The sequence below is a fragment of the Manis pentadactyla genome, chromosome 4, assembly GCF_030020395.1.
Source record: "Manis pentadactyla isolate mManPen7 chromosome 4, mManPen7.hap1, whole genome shotgun sequence".
NCBI classification, from domain to species: Eukaryota; Metazoa; Chordata; class Mammalia; order Pholidota; family Manidae; genus Manis; species Manis pentadactyla.
In genome coordinates this window covers 50,182,480-50,198,635 of record NC_080022.1, presented here as the reverse complement: position 1 = coordinate 50,198,635, position 16,156 = coordinate 50,182,480, and the positions used below count along the sequence as shown (strand labels likewise).

At 41.7% G+C, this 16,156-nt stretch overlaps 1 protein-coding gene across 10 annotated transcripts in view; it reads right to left on the bottom strand.

Moving 5' to 3' along the window:
* The window catches only part of NFIA (nuclear factor I A), a 351,544-nt gene extending 337,052 nt beyond the window's left edge, over positions 1-14,492 (bottom strand). For 2 of the 10 annotated variants that reach the window (XM_057500255.1, XM_057500259.1), the window contains exons 1-2: positions 9,253-9,820; positions 3,430-3,961 (exon numbers count right to left, since the gene is read on the bottom strand). In XM_057500255.1, the coding sequence (XP_057356238.1) occupies positions 3,430-3,961; positions 9,253-9,279 (559 nt within the window). In that variant the 5' untranslated portion in view covers positions 9,280-9,820. Of the gene's footprint in view, positions 1-3,429; positions 3,962-9,252; positions 9,822-14,362 lie in introns of those variants that run through there. The other 8 variants (XM_057500262.1, XM_057500260.1, XM_057500256.1 and 5 more) reach the window with 7 other exon arrangements.
* Between the last annotated feature and the right edge of the window lie 1,664 nt (positions 14,493-16,156).

The following is a 16,156-nucleotide window of genomic DNA, read 5'->3' as shown; positions in this document are numbered from 1 at the left end:
CATAATTCTTTTTGTATAATTTAAGTTTTTTAATATCTCCACACAGCTACCACAGAGCTTTCATTCTACCCCACAGCAGGTAATAGCTATCAAAAATAAATTTTGATACTATCATCCTGTGGCCTAGATATAGCAACCTACCTCTATTTAAGAGATAAGTCCTTAAAAAGTCTAACCTCTTACAAAATTTAGCTAACACAACAATCTTTCTAGACTCTGATTACATTACCAAAAGTTATACAGAAGCAGCTAAAAAAAAAAAAAAAACTCTCCAGAAAGTTCTCGGTTGAGTGCCTACTAATGAACAAAGGTTAACTTTATCTAAAAGGTCAAATGCCTGGTGGCTAAGGTTATGACCTTAACAACTTAAATTGTGACCTTGCCACGTGCCGGGTATATTGTAGATTCTGATACAGATCATCTGGTAAAGACTGGTCATAAATTAGCTTTACTGTTACACGCCCACAAAGAAAACCATGTGCAACAATAACGTAATATCTCCAAGTTGTCATATGATACATATGGAAGGACGACTCACATAGAGACAAAACTGAGGGCATAAAATGGTTTTACTCTTTTATACTTTTAACGAGATGAAATTCTCAGGCTTATGGAATCACTCCGATTTCATTACACTTGTTACTATTTATCAGCCACAAAATTCACATAGTTCTAATGCCACTGGATTTAGAGAAAAAAAAAACCTGACATGTCACTCACGTATTTTATTTTGGTGTCTCAGTAAGTCAGAACAAATCAGCTCTGCTTTTAAAAAACGATTGATTCTGCATTAGCTTTCAGTATTTACATGTGTGTTCTGAGATTTCAATTTCCTACCAAAGAAAAGGCCAAGGCATGAGGCAATAATTATTGTACACATTTTTAGAAGGAAACAAGAATCTCATTTTTGGCCATCTAGAGAAAAAAATCACATTTTGGAAAAATAGACAATAAAACATTTTAAAAGAGAGAAAAAAACCACACTATAGGTGAAAAGGCCACAATGGTTTTGGCATGTTTCTTGAAGCACGTTTCAGAGTCTCTGCCTCCTGCCAATACTGGCAAGTTCTCAAAACTTTTAAGGAGGTAAAAACATTGTTTAGTGTTTACAAATCTTCAGTATTATAGCAGATGCTTGTCAAATCAGTTGCATGTAAGTTGACCAATCTACCTCATATTTGTATTGGCAGCTTCCTTTCCACAAATAACAGGTCTCTAAAGCTCTTAAATCAAATCTGAAATATTTTCAGACAAAAGGCCCTTAATATTTTCTTTTGCCATGGTTCTGTTACGTGCATAGAGAAGCAGCCATTACTGCACTCCGGTGAAAGCCAATGGCCTAACACTTGGCCAGTATTCAGGCCTAACAAGGGATTCTGGGAAACACCAGGAAAACCAAACTGAAAGGTAGTCTGACCCATGTTGCCATCAATAAATCTTTCATAAGCAATAAGCATGCTAACCCTCCTAAGCAACCTTCTACATATCATTTTATCAACATAACCCTTCAGGTATTGAAACCACCAACAGCTGTGTTAGCTGGAGAATCTGGCGCAACAGCACAGTAACAAACTGTCCACTAAAGAGAATACATGTAATGGCAACAGCTAGAAAGGTAGCATGTCTTTAAATCTAAGAGAAATGTTTACATCTAAAGCCTGGAATGGATGCTGCCATGAAAACATAAGTTATTTCATTTTGATGTTACCACGTGAGGAAGCACACACCACGATGTGCCTCCCCTGTTCACACCCTTAATTTTCAACATTGATCAATTAGAACATTCATTACAATTTATAACTATTCAGTTTTGTAAATGTCGGAAAGATTCAACACAAGATTTTAAAGAGTGCGACCTGAAAGCACTGATAACACTCCTTTTTTTGCACCTTGCCTTTTCCTATCAGAATCTCCATTCTCATATGCAAATAAATGTTTTAAAATTTCAACTTTGCTTTTTCAATAGACAAAGTAACAACAATAGGGTGAAAAGAGGGCTTAAAAAGGCTACTTGTTGCTGTTTAGAGGTCATTCGAGACTTTTCATTCTCGCTACCCAGAATCGGCCAAACCAACAGGCACTTACAATCAAGTATACATTTTCAAAAACCCAAATATTTGAAACACTTACAGATCACATCCTCTACTAAAATACTCATCTATCCCCTGCCAGCCAGAATGCAAGTGATGATGTGACATGCTTGCAAAGTTAATTTTTCTAGTTTCTTACATAAGGACAGATGGATAACAAAAGTTCTCCTTCTAAAACATATATTGAGAAAAATTAATAGAGAATAAAGAGGGTATCGGCTCACATCTATAAAAAACAGCTCACATTTTTAGAATTAAATGTTTGCAAAACAGTGTTGATTTTACAGGTAACAACTTCTCTCCCCTTTATGAAAAAAATACATAACTACAGGAACCCCAAAACAACCTACTGGTAGGATTCAACAACCTTCTTTCTTTCATCTGGCTCAAGTAACTGCCACGAAGGTAATCTAGCAAGACCGATACGTACATATAAAAAGTCAACAAGTTACACAAGACCTGAGCTTTCACATTAACACAATGAGCCTTTTGTCTAAAACAAGAAGGAACGAAGTAGAAATGCATTATTTTAGCCAGTCCCCAAAAGTTTTATCCTGAATGCTACTCGAAATGCTGTCACATGCACAGGTAAAACATGCCTTGAAAATGGCCTTGAAACAATAAAAAATTTTATTACCAATCAAAGCAACTCACTAAATCAGTTATCATTATTGATTTCTTACTGCGTTCATGCACTATACAGGTAGGTTACTCTTAAGATTAACTTTGCCACCAATTGCTTAAAGAGTTGGTTTGTTTTTTTCCCCTTGGCTATCTTAGGCAACACTAAGAAATCCTAAATACAAAGCGACAAAGTTGGCATATTAATGGCATTCTTTTTCCTTCACAAATGATCAGCAATTTGCTAGTAATCTTAAAACCTCTTCTTAATTAGCAGGGGGTTCAAGAGGCCCTAATAGATTACAAACACTCCCAGAAGAAAAGCAACTAAAAATACTGTCTCACTACCAAACTAAATGCTTTTTATAACTAGATCAGTAGTACACTTTTCTAGTACTAAGGTTTTTATGATCCACTTCTCTCACCCATCATGATTTAAACGTACCACATAACTGACACCTTTGATAACACTCCTTGCCAAAAGGACTGAACTTAGTGAGAATTCTCTCAAAGGCATGCTTTTCCACCTGAAATGAAGGTGGCACCTCAGACACTAAGGCTTCTGGTGGTTCCAACTTTGGCCTACCTTTGAAACCACACTGTCGATATGCACGTGGCCTGCAATTTAGGGCGCTCCGGAATGGCCCTACATATACAGAGGACATCAGGAAAGAAACACACACAACAAAGTGGAACGACTTCTCACCATCGTACTTACCTGCTGCATGCACAAAGTATGCCAAATATAAATCGAGTTCCTTAACAGAAACCCCTATGTGATGGGGCTGGACACAGAGCCCTGGATTAGAGCACTGCGGGGACTTTACAAGGCGCTCGCCATCAGTACTTTCAAGCGGAATACCTTTAAATAAAATCACCATAACAAGGTCCAACCTCCAGACTTTATCTGCCTGGCGGAGGCAGTCAATTCTTCGCATCTTGCCTTTCTGGTCTGGGTTGGAAAGAACACAACATGGAGGCTTTTTCCCTGTAACTGTAAGAACAAAATCCTCTCGGTACTCAGGTCGGATATCTTTCCGTAACTTGGCCAGAAGTCGAGATGCCCACTTTTGCTTGACCTCTGGTTTTTCACTGAGCAATTCATCCTTTACCGCTCTCTCTTCTTCTTTTGACATACGCTTTTCATGTTTTTTGAAGTATTTTCGTTTTCGGGCCTGCAAGTTGAACCATGTGTAGGCGAAGGCTCGGACGTGGGGCAGAAGTGCTTCAATGAAAGGATGAAATTCATCCTAGGTAGACGAACAAAAACAAAAGCATAACTATAATGATAACAAAAGGAAACTTTTCTTCGGATGGTCACCTTAAAAAAAAAATCCTTATTTCAGGACACCCTATGGGAAGTCTCAGAGGGAAAAAAAGAAAACTCAGTATCATTTCTCACAATCTCAAAGAAGAAAGTTGTTAAAAAAAATTTTAATGCTCTGATATGTCCACCAAAGTCTACCAGGTCCTATTGTTGTGCCTAGGTCCCAAATCTTTAGATAGTAAGTGAAGTTTAATGAAATGTTTATAACAATATATAATCTTAACCCTATTTCAAGGAAGGCATATCTAATTTGCTCCAGCCCTGACCTCACTGCTTGTAGTACAGCCAGGGCTCGGCCGCCAGATTGGCAAATCCTAAACATTTAGATGCCAGTCAGTGTTTATAGAAGTCTAGGAGCAAAAATCATCTCCACGATCAATGAAAACAAAGACTTCCCTTCTAAAAATATTACATGTAGACTCTGACCTGTTTCTTAGTCATTTTGGTAAGATCTTAATTCCTTTTTAAGTATTGTAGTTGCACACAATTTCTTTTAGTCAAAAGTCTTAGAAAATTTTGACAGGTTGATATACAAAAGAGAGGAATTTGATATTCAACAGACTAAAATAAAAGATCTATGTCTAAGACATAATTGCTGATATGGGAATGAAACAAAAAGAAAAAAAAGGAAAAAACAAAGAAAAGCATACAGGCCAGAGTGAACAGAATGTGCCATTGTGGCCACACTATTGCAACTAAATACATTTAATTTACTAATATGATTGTGAAATGCCTTCAAATAATAATCATCCATAAACACAGAATAATTATTTAGTTTTTGAAAATAATATTTCAGGCTTTTGCTCACAGGGAAACAGAACCTGATATATTTAATGTTGACGAAACTACAGGAAAATCCTCCAGTTGGCTCAAAATTCAAATAATTTTAGAATAAAATTGAATTTAAAACATTCACATTTTTCTTCCTGTTTCACTGAAAATGTTTGATTCTTTTACTTGACATTTTCTTAAGAAATATGATTATAAAATTAAAGAAAAATTAAACAGTAACCTCCACAAAGCTTTCTGAGTACATCTAACTTTTGATTAACCAAACCACACTAATCTTACATAACTTCCCTTTGCCGTACAACCCTCAGAAGATAAATTATTTACTTTCAAATAAATGAGGATAAGAAAACCAGAGATATCTGATGACTTTTTTAAAAGGGTATAGGGCAGACAAATATTATAAAATAATTTTTTTTGGTTTGTAATATCCATCTAAATATATACTTTGGAGGCATAAGTACCAGTACTGTCCAAAATATTATTACTATTAAAGTAATTTAAAAATTTTTTAATGTTCAGAAGTAAACTGAGTGGTTAAAATTGGTAAAACATTTAACAATCAGGTCTGTTAAATATTGTTAAGTCATAATCATCTGAATACTACATGTGACTGATTTTTAAAGGTAAGTATATATCCATGTAATACATAATAAATCATTTCAATAATTGACATTTGTTTTTTTTCCCTCTCTGAACAAATTTCAGGCTCTGTATTTCAAGTTTAGCTTTGAAAACTGCTTTTTCAATAAAGGAATCCAAAAGAAAAGTCAGCTTTTATAACATGTACATTCTTTAAGTGGAGAGGGTACAGAGAAAATTACAAGGATGATATTATTCTTTACTATAAACCATAAGCATTTCCAAATTTCTCATGTTTAAGAATCTTTATTGCCATACTTTAGAAGAAAGAAATGGGGCAAGGGGAGGGGGCATTTTTCAAGTTGCAGTTTATCTAATACACTACATGCCAAACCAAACCGCAAAGCATTTAAACATTACTAAATTCTGAGCTCATCCTCGAAGTGCTCTAAAATACATAAATTTTGGGTTTGAAACAGTCCTTCACATTGACTGATTTTCTTATATACACAGGACATGCTAGGGACCAAGGCTCTGTGGTATTATGCAAAGAACTCCTGGAGTCTATCTTAACTACAAAGTGAGCTTTCACCAAAAAAGGATTTCATTTTAAAGTCTCAGCCCCATTTTATAATGCAAAGAACAACTTAGCTCCAAATAATATGGGTGTGAACATGTTATTGTATTTAAAAGCTTTATTAATAACAAGCATTTTAAATAAGCATTGTAATACAGCGTTTAACTGTTCGAAGATTCTCCCAATATACTTCTCATAGAACGGCGAACCGTCTTCATTCGTGTTCAGAAGGATTTTGTTTACCTGCCAACAAAATGCCCATATATCTCATCATAAAATCCTTAAATGAGGCCAACTATGTCAACTAATCATGAAAAATAATCTAAGCCCCCAATTTTGCATCAAAAGTATTCACAACTTACTACTCCCCAATGCTTTTAAGAATGTGCCAATAAAAGGGCACAGTATTTTGTATAACTTTACTCATGTGCAATATTAAGTGCTAGTTATCTTTCTCAACTCACGGTTAGAAATATTCCAGGTCATCAAAACTAAAAAATACCATTAACTTATAGGAAATGTCCAGACGTAGCATAAATGAGTTTAAAAAAAAAGTATGCCCTTATAAATCATGTTGCTGCACATATCGCCATAAGCTATGTAATATTTCAAAATATACAGGAGGAAACAGAATATTTTACATATATACTCAGTGAGAAAGTTACAGGCCACCAATAAAAATAAACCTGAAAACCTGTTTCAAAAGCAGTATGACTTTGAATCAGCATCTTAAATGTTGATCTGTTTGTTAAGTAAGCCAAGTTGAAGAACCACTGAATGCTGATATTTCTAGAACTACTTCTTTTAAAGTTTCACTATAAATTTCTACTGGGTTATCATTCTACAGTCAGGTAAATGACTTGGTTGTGATATGCCTATATGGATTAAAACAAGGTATCTGGCATTTTATTGATAAAGTTTTTAAAAATTGCATGCCTATACATGGAGTTTATCTTTCATTTAGACAACTTTTATCACTGTGCTTACTGGACTTTAAGGACCAAAAAAATACCTTTTTCTTTTTAAACTGGCTCTAAAGCTTTACAAATATTCTGTAAGTTAAATAAATTATAAATCAATTTTCAGAAGAACTCATAAAATATATGGCCCTCATTCACTATTTAGTGTACATTTTCTTCACAAACTATTACACTAGGTAAGCATTTCTTTTAGTAATGTTTCCAGAAGAAGGCCTAGTGAGTGTATCAATCACACCGCCAAATACGTTTTTTTAAAAAAACAACTTTCATACTATGATAGTAGCTCATGAACCAAGAGAATCCAACTTTGTTAAATACCTGACTATGCCCCGGGCCTGCATGGATACACAGGTATCTTTATATATGCATTACACCAAAACATAAATCCATCTTCTAAGAGCTCACTTGAGAAGACATTCATGTGTTTGTTAAGGTCCTTTTCCAGTATTGCCGCACACTGGTATCATCTACAAGTTCTGTGTGTTGCAAACTTTTGCCAACAAGAACTTCAGCCTTCGAATCTCAGCATTTTCACTGTAGTCATAACTCATTCAAATTATCTTACACTTTGCATCTTATCCATATGCAATTGTGAACCCTGCCAGAAGTGGTTGGAAAAGTTTCATTCCATACTTCCACAAGTTACAAAAATAGGAACTTTGGAAGTTTGTTAGGAAAAAATAAAAAACTTTAACAATCACTAAACGCAACTGCTATCCATTATTAATGCTAGGCCTAAATCCCAAACAGACTATAAATAAAAGATGCATTTAAGAATCTTCTGAGATCAAATAATCTGTATTATTACTATTACATACTCCAGTAAGAAGGGATGTCATGTGGGAAATAAACCCAGAAACCAGAGTGGAAAGAGAAAACTACTGATACTTTCTAGCCTTCCACGAAGTGATCGGGTTAAACCGTTATCTCCTGCGAAATGAAGGCAAGAAGTGGTAGCAGGTTTAAGGGAGTGGTGAATAAACATTTTATATGAAGCATACAACTTCATGTAGGTGATTAATGGTCAGATCGTAATGTACCAAAACAGAATGAAGGCTCACACTTTTTTTTCAAAATTTTTTTTAGCGCACAATCACTTTGACTTAATGCCTTTTACTCAAAGAAAATAAATAATATATCAAAAGGGACCAGATTTGGAGCCATGAAGCAGCAGTATTTTGCCTAGGGGTGGTGCAGACAGGAGAGGGATGTAAAGGGAGGGCACGGAGAGGTGGGGCGGTGGGGCGAGAGAGACCCTCGCACCGAGTTGAGGAGGAAGGGAAAAGCTGCCCCCGTCCTGCGCGCGGAGCGGCCCGACTAGCGCGGCGCGGCGGCGGCGGCGGCGGCGGCGGCGGCGGCGGCGGGGGGAGCCGTGTCCGGCCAGGGTCGCCGCTCAGGCTCGCGGCCGGGAGCCCAGCTACGCCCGGCGCTCCGCGGCCCGCGGCCTCCGCTTGCCGCCCTGCGCAGCGTGGGCTCGTCCCGGCACCGAAACTTTCACTCGAGAAAGCGAGCGGGCGGCGCGCGAAGCGGACGCAGGCTCCACCCGGCCCGCGCGGGGGACGCGCGGCCACGCAGACCCGCTCCGCCGAGCCCAGGGGCCGGCTCGCCGCTGGCCGCCAGCGTCCGCGGGGCGCTGTCCCGACCGGGGACCCGGACGCCGGCCCGCGTCCCTGCCGCGGCCGGACCCCAAAGGCTGACAAACAATAAGCAAAAGTGAGAGTTTGGGGAGGCTGCTGCGCGGCGCGAGCTCCGCAAGCGGGCCGTGGGCGCGGGGACGCGAGTTCTCCCGCACCCGGGGATCTCAGCCGCCCGAGCGTGCGGGCTGTGCGGGGGGCTCCGTCGGCGGTCCCCTCCGCGGGAGCCGCGCAACTACAGAAACGGGCCTCTCGGCTGTAGAAACGCTGAGTCCAGATTTCAGCGTGTCATGGGCTGCAGCCCCGCCGGAACACGTGCGGGGCGTCCGCGAACACCGACGTTCCGCAGTCAATCGCCCCGATATTAATTAACGCATTAATAAGAGGGCGCCATTAGCCATGTGCCCACACAAATGGCCGTGTAAGAGGAATGCACCCGCATGGAAACAAAGTTACTTTCTTAAAGCTGTTTCTACCCCCCCACCCCAAGAGCACACGCGCACACACACAGAAATACGCGCAGACTCGGGCACACACCAAGACACATGCCCCGGGCCCAGCCCGCGCGACGGTCCCCGGCACCCCCTGCCCAGCTCCAGGTTTGCCCCCGCACCCCTGCCCCTCACCCGCTCCGCATCAAACAGCTGCTTACCTGGGTGAGACAGAGCGGAGAATACATAACTGCCGGGCGGTGAGGTGTGCGTGTGCGTCTAGATGTGCGGTTTGGAGGTGTGCGTGAGTGCGGGTGAGAGAGGAGAAAGAGGGAGAGAGGAAGAGAGAGAGACAGAAGGGGGTAGAAAAAAAAAATCAAGCCTGCTTCTTGCGTTCACATTTCCAACTCGGCTCAACTGCAGCCAGCCAGCCAGCGCTATTGCCGCTCCATGAGCTGAACTTTAACCCCGCCTAGAGTTTCCCTACACTCCACTATACATGTCTACTGTACGCGGGCGTTAAAGGCATAGTGCACCCTTTCCCGCTCCCGCGCCCGCCCGGCCGGGTGCCCGCGAGCTGCCCGCGCGCCCGCCTCCGCCTCCGCTCTGCACCGCACCGCACGGCCGCCGCCCGCTCGCGCCGCCGCCGGGGGGAGGGGGCGTGGGGGAGGGGGCGGCTGCGGCGCCGCGCGGCCAGCCGGGTCCCGAGCCTCCGCGGCCGCTCGCGCTCGCTCCCTCGCTCGCTCCCTCTCGCTCCCTCGCTCGCTGGCTCCCTCGCTCCCTCGCACCCCCCCCCGCCCCCGCTTCCCCCGCTCAGCGCATTACTGGGTAACGCAGTGAGGAGCAGTTACAGTCTGTCCTCCCGGGCAGCTATAGGCTGCCACAGGATGTGCTTAAGCAAACAAAACTACTTTTCCTCATCCCCATCCCCCCACCCCCGCCGCAGACCTTCGCGGACCTCAGTGGAGGATTTGGGTAACTTTGCCAGGTTGCCCTGCACTCCCCGCTCACTGTGCGGGCAGGTAGAGAACCCAGGAGAAGGCCGGGGGGCAAATTTGCATGTATGCAAATTTCTTTTAAAAATTAGACCTAGGTAACTTTTTTTTCGCTTCTGAAATGCGGTACGGCTCAAAGCATTGTAATCTCTCCAACGGGGCTTTCTGTGGGAATAGATCGTCGGTAGGGGTAATTATGCACAAAATCCTGCAAACTTTGTGCAGCTTCAGTCCTATGGCATTCAGAAGCGGGGGTAGTGGGGAATAATTTCACACAGAAGATTCACCGAATTTGGAGGGAGGAGGCTTGTCTGGAGAAAGAGAGATGGAGATTAATGAGCGTTCTCCCTCCCAGGACTGTGAAACTAGTGGGTTTGAATACAGACGCCATGGAAAAAGTTCTATCACGTTCAGCACCAACAGTGGCTTAGCTGTGACATCTTTTTCATTTTGGGAGGGAAACAAATGGGATGTCCCCTAAAGGAAGGGAGATATTCTGGTCCACAAACGCGTGCCCAGAACTGGACACAGTTTTCATTACTATCCCTGTTCAAGGGACACCTCTGGAAGGGTGCCTTTTAAGAATCCCCTCTTTTTCCCTCCCCCAGGTAATAGTTCTTAAAATGGAAAAGAGCTTCCTGCAATTATTTTAGGTTTGCTAAAGTATTGTTTTGGCAGTAAAGGGGGTGGTTTTTAGGGTTTGGCAAGTTGCCAATAAGCCTGCTTTTCCAGTTTTTTTAACCTCATATTTTCTCTCTAGGTTCTCCTCCTTGCTGGAGGGTTGGGGAGAATATACCTCCTTACTCCAGACCCCATCTCATCTCTTCTTCCTCCTCTCCACCACTCTAGTTTGTAACCTGCTGCATTTGTGAATCCTTTTCAAAATTCCAAAAGGAAAGATGAGTGTGTATCATTTTGAAAGACACTGGCACCCAGACAGGGAAGTCCGCTCTCTGCTCCTTGGCAGAGGTTAGCTACAGAACCTCTGAAAACAGGAAGCTCCTGTAGGAATGCCCACTCCTCAGGTAAGGGTGAGGTGATGTGTTAAGATGACTCTCAGATACTCCCCCATCACCCCCTTTTAAAGCAAGGGCAAGAAATATGCTACTGGATAAAGCAAAACGAACTCCTCTTAAATATTCTGCATCTGTCTAAAGTTATTTTATGTTTGTTCTCCAGTTACTTTATTGCTAAAATAATTCCTGAATACTCAAGAGACCATTTTCACACATCCCGCTCCTAAGTATCCTTGGAAATCTCTCACATAGCTTATTAAGGGGGAAGGGAAAATAAAGATTTGAATCTTTAATGAAATAGTCCTATTTTTCCAAACTAAACAACTGCTTTTCCTTGGGTTCCTGTTGGATTGCAATGGGGAGAAATGTCCTAAAAGCCAAGCCGAGTTACAAAGACAACCTCCCTGGCCACGAGAACCTTTGCTGGGATCTATAACTTCAACTCGCTCCAAGTTTCCTCGATAGAAGTTTCTGGCTGACGGTCCCAACATGTAACTGAGGCACAGTGAGAAGTTATTGTTCCGAGTGTGCACTCTCGGGAAGCTCTCTTCCAGAGCAGATTAAAATCTTTCTTTTGGTGTATTAAAAGGTAGACTTCACATCCGCCTCTTTCCAAAAAAGCAAAGACTCTTACTTTTAATTGACTCTCAAGCACAGAAAAAGAATTTTTTAAAAAGGACTGGCACGTCTCCCTGGTGTATAAAAAATGGGGGGGAAGTAATTTAATGCTGATATTTCTGCTTTAAAAACTTCTTTTGTTGCAGCAGTGAATGTGCCCGCGATTTCCAGCTTTCTGCGGTTAGCAGTATTATCTTAAGTAACTTTTGGCGCCCTTCGTAAGACTTTTGGATCTGGGACGATTGTTTGCGCCCTCTAGGCAAGGGCTGGATCCAAGTTCAGCACCAAAGCCCTTCACATCCGCTCCTGCTTTCTCTCCTATCTCCGCCAGCTCCCGCTCCCTCCCCCGCGGGAAGGAGGGCGGGGGAAGGCGGGGGAAACACTACAAAGCACATTTCCAACTACAGCCTTTGGAAACATGACTGAGAAAAATACAGTAGAAGAGTTACAGTTACAGAAAGGCTTCTGGTAACTTTCTCTCCAACAGGCATAAATTTAAACACACACACAAAGAAACAGATGTTCCTCAAAGGGCAGTCTGGGGGTAAAAAACATTTTCAACTCTCTCCCCTCTTCCAAGTTGCAAAAGTAAATCCTTGTTCAGAGTTCTTAAAGATACTAAGGCACTCGAGAGAGAGCAGAGAGAGAGGGAAGAGACAAGAAAGGATAGTAGAGAGCAGTATAGGAAACAGGTGAAATAGGAAACTAGTTCAGTGCAATCATATAAACGATCCATTGTTAGGAAGGGTAAACCCCTTATTGGAAATAACTGCTCTGATCATTTATTTTGCAAGTGCTAGGAGGCTGCCTTGAAATGGGATTGTCTCTGTGCAAAGGAGCCTCCTGTCATGCTCTCTGCTATCCATATTCTTCCTGGCACAGAGCCCAGCCTTGCATTTACTGTTTTATTTGCAGAAATGTTACCTTGCCAGCTTTAGTGAAATCCTCTTAGATATATAAATTACGTCAATAAGGTTTCACTTATATGTACATCTCAAATACCTCTCATCTCAGAGGTTACTCAATAGGAATATCTTATTAATATGATTTAGATTTTAGTGCCCAAAGCAGTGAAGATAAAATTGGGGTTCATAAGTGACAATGCCATTAACTCTGTAGTTCTTACCAAGACTAACTTTGTCTCTAGCATTTTCCAACATTTTCCTCCTCTAGTTTTTTGACCTCCTGGTCACTTGTGTGCAGATTTTTCTTATATACATATAATGTTAAATTGAATCATGTTGCTGAACTGAGCATCCAAGTCGATTCTTACATCAAATTTCCAAACTAAATTTGATTAGAAGGCCTAAAGCCTTGGGAAATAGCTCAATGGGAATTTAATCCAAACATGGGAAAGAGCCCATATTATTTTCCATTCACTTCCCAACAGAATTAGGTGTCTACAGTGCTCAGAGGGAAGGAAGAGATGGATGTATTTTAGTCAGAAGCTGCCAGTTACTGTCTCCAAGACAAGCTACTGCAGTTGGTTTCCACTGGATTGGTGTCAAAGACTTGTCCAAAGAGGCCAGACTCCAGCTAAGAGTTAGCAAGTCAGCAATCTTCCACACACACCCTCCACGGGGGTTGTTGTGGAAACAAGAAGAAATGTGAACTTGGCCAGTCTTAATACCTTATTCACTACTGACCGTATATTTAAACAGCAGAATTCAAGAAAAAACACTTTCTGCCCCTTTTCCTTTCAAATGTATGAAACAGCTTTCAGTCCACCTGTGTAACATTCTCTTTCCCTTAAAACTGTTGTTAGAGTTCAAGAAGAGAGGTTGCCTATTCCTTCAAAGTATGAAAAGCCAAAGCTTCTAAGACAAAGTAAGAAGTTTTGTAATGCAAAGCTCACTACAGTCCCAGAGCTCAAGCAAGTCACACACTTTTAAAAGTTGAACGCTGCCTTCCACACCAGTTAACAGCTTCTCTGAATTTAAAAATAACAAAGCAAAGTTAAATATTTATCTATCAGAATTTTCTAACTTTTTCCAAAAGTCAATGAAAAAGGCGTACAATTCACGCAAAAATCCCCCAATCGGTTGGAGGTTTGTTTTGTTTTTCTTAATCGCGAAAACTCTTTCCTATTGTGCTTGCTAAATCCGGAAGAGCTCGGAGCTTTGACAGCTTGAACCACACCATCCCCTTCAGAGCCTCAGAGAACTTCAGATCTTCTCTGCCCCGCCCTCTCTGGCTACTGAGAACCATTGTACACCCACGCTTCCTCATGATTGGATAAAGGTTTTGTCAATCTCCCATGTTATCCCATTGATTAGAGGATCGAATCGTCAATTATTTTCCCGGTCCAGACATTTCTTTTCGGGTTAGGTTGACTGCTGAGGCCAGACGTCTTATTACAGAACCGAGCACGTACAGGATTTTTTCCCCCCTTTCTGGAACGGAGCAAGCGCTAGGAGGAAAAAAATCTGTCAAGCTCAGCGATTTTTTTAAATCTCGGAAAAAAAAGGAAACCCAGTCTCTGATGCCCACAGCTAAAAGAAAAAGAAAAGAAAGCCATCCACAAAGCTACATGTTTTAAAAAAAACACCACAATAGACATTTACCCAGCAATCACTTAAACACATATGAAAGCTAGAGTAATTTTAAAATCTTATTCATTAAACAAAATCATTCTATCATTGTTGTTTATAAAACACATATCGCATAAACGCAAAATAGAAAGTTTAAGATGTACCACGTACCATTGCAATGTAAAAAGAGTACGTGAGAAACTTTAAAATGTTCAGACGAATTGCTTCATTTGCTGTCCCCTTTTTTTTGCATTAAGAAAATATCTAAATAAACTTGGAACCGTTGAAAACCCGGAAGAGATTTTTTTTAAAGCTGTTGGCCAATTGCAGGCTTCTTGGGGAATTTTTTTTTTTTTTTTACTCCAAATCAGAAGGCTTTTGCAAATGCAATGCGCGCGCTCTCCCTCTCACTGTTTCTCTCTCTCTCTCTCCTCTTTTGAAAGCGATCCAACCCGGCCTGGCTGGTTCTCAGATTCTCTCTGGTTTTGCCTGGTGCGCTTTGGATTGTACGAGACTTTGCAGAAGTTGCAATCGATTCGCAGCCCTCTCTCCTCTCCCTATTCCCTTGTTTATTTCCGCAATCGCTGCAATTTGCATAGTAACCTCGCACAAGGCGCCGGCTGCTGCCTGCGGAGGGGGCCGGGAGGGGGCTGGGAAAAGGCCTTGCCCCCTCTCCCCTCCTCCCGTCTCTCTCCCCGCCAGTCTCCTCCTCTCCCACGGCGCGTGGCCAATAGGAGACCCGGCATTCAGCGCAAGCTCCTGTCAGGGCACCGTTGGGAAGAAAAGCCCCTGTGTTACTAGGCCCCGCTCCCGGGATTGTGCTGTTGACGCGGTAGAAGTTACCCTGCTTGTGGACCTCTCAGCCTGCACTAGGGCAATGTGAGGACATACTACCTTTGCCTGCGGTTGTGCGAGTTTTGCATGTTTTAAGACTTCAAGTCTGCACACCTGCTTTCTCGGTTTCTTTTTCCATAGCCTCTCGTGAGTTATTAGGCTAGTTCATGATGGTTAGTGAGAGATTTAACCTTTATTTGCACTGGTGTAGACCAAGAGTTAAAGATCCTCTTTGGTGTATTAAATCATGAAAGCGCAAAATGTCACAGAGAACTTGCAGTGAAATAAGGCTTCTTACTCTAGGATCGGAAAGGAAAAGACATTGGCTGTACTCTGGAGATGACTGAACATAAAATTATTAGGTGGGTTCCTTCAAGAATAAAGCTGCTCCTTTAAAGCAGGAGATTCAGTGAAATTCTAGTTTAATTGCCAAACATCTAATTTGTCGATATCCTTACAAAACCTGGGTTCTGCAAAGTTTAACGCATCACTCCACCTCCCATCCCGCGCCACCTCCACCCCGCCCCCACCACCAGACAAGGGCTGTATTTTGACATTTAAAAGGAGGGGTTTTGAAAGATAGTTATTGGAACATTAAGTCCTTCGTCTCACTGATTCATCTCATTTCATTAACCCAGCCTCTTTAAAACCATTTCAATGTCAACCTTTTATGGGTTTGTTTCAAACAACAAACTAGCCATTGGTGCAGTGGTGGTGCAGGGAAAGACAATTCTAAAGGGAGGGAATGTCTCTTTAAATTCAGGCTATGGCTTTTAAAAATACGTGTTTGCTGTTGAATTAGTTAAGCAGTTTAGGACATTTTGCCGAAAAACTGAGTTACAGGAAAATGTGTGATTAGCTCACTTGATAAAAATTATTCAGTAAGTCAGAAGGAATAGGAAGCAACCTGGCAGTTGTCTGATTTTCCTAACCGTCCTTGGTGTAGGTGCCTAATTAATTAATAACAGGAAGTTGCACAGTTAAATTAGAGGTAGAGAAAACTTCTGTATTATTATGAACCAAATATTTGGTTGTAGGCTTGCATTTTACAACTAGCTAACTGATGCAGTATTACTGGGAGATACAGACTGTGACTGCCTTTGGTGTTAAACAAGCTTTGCTGTTTTGGTA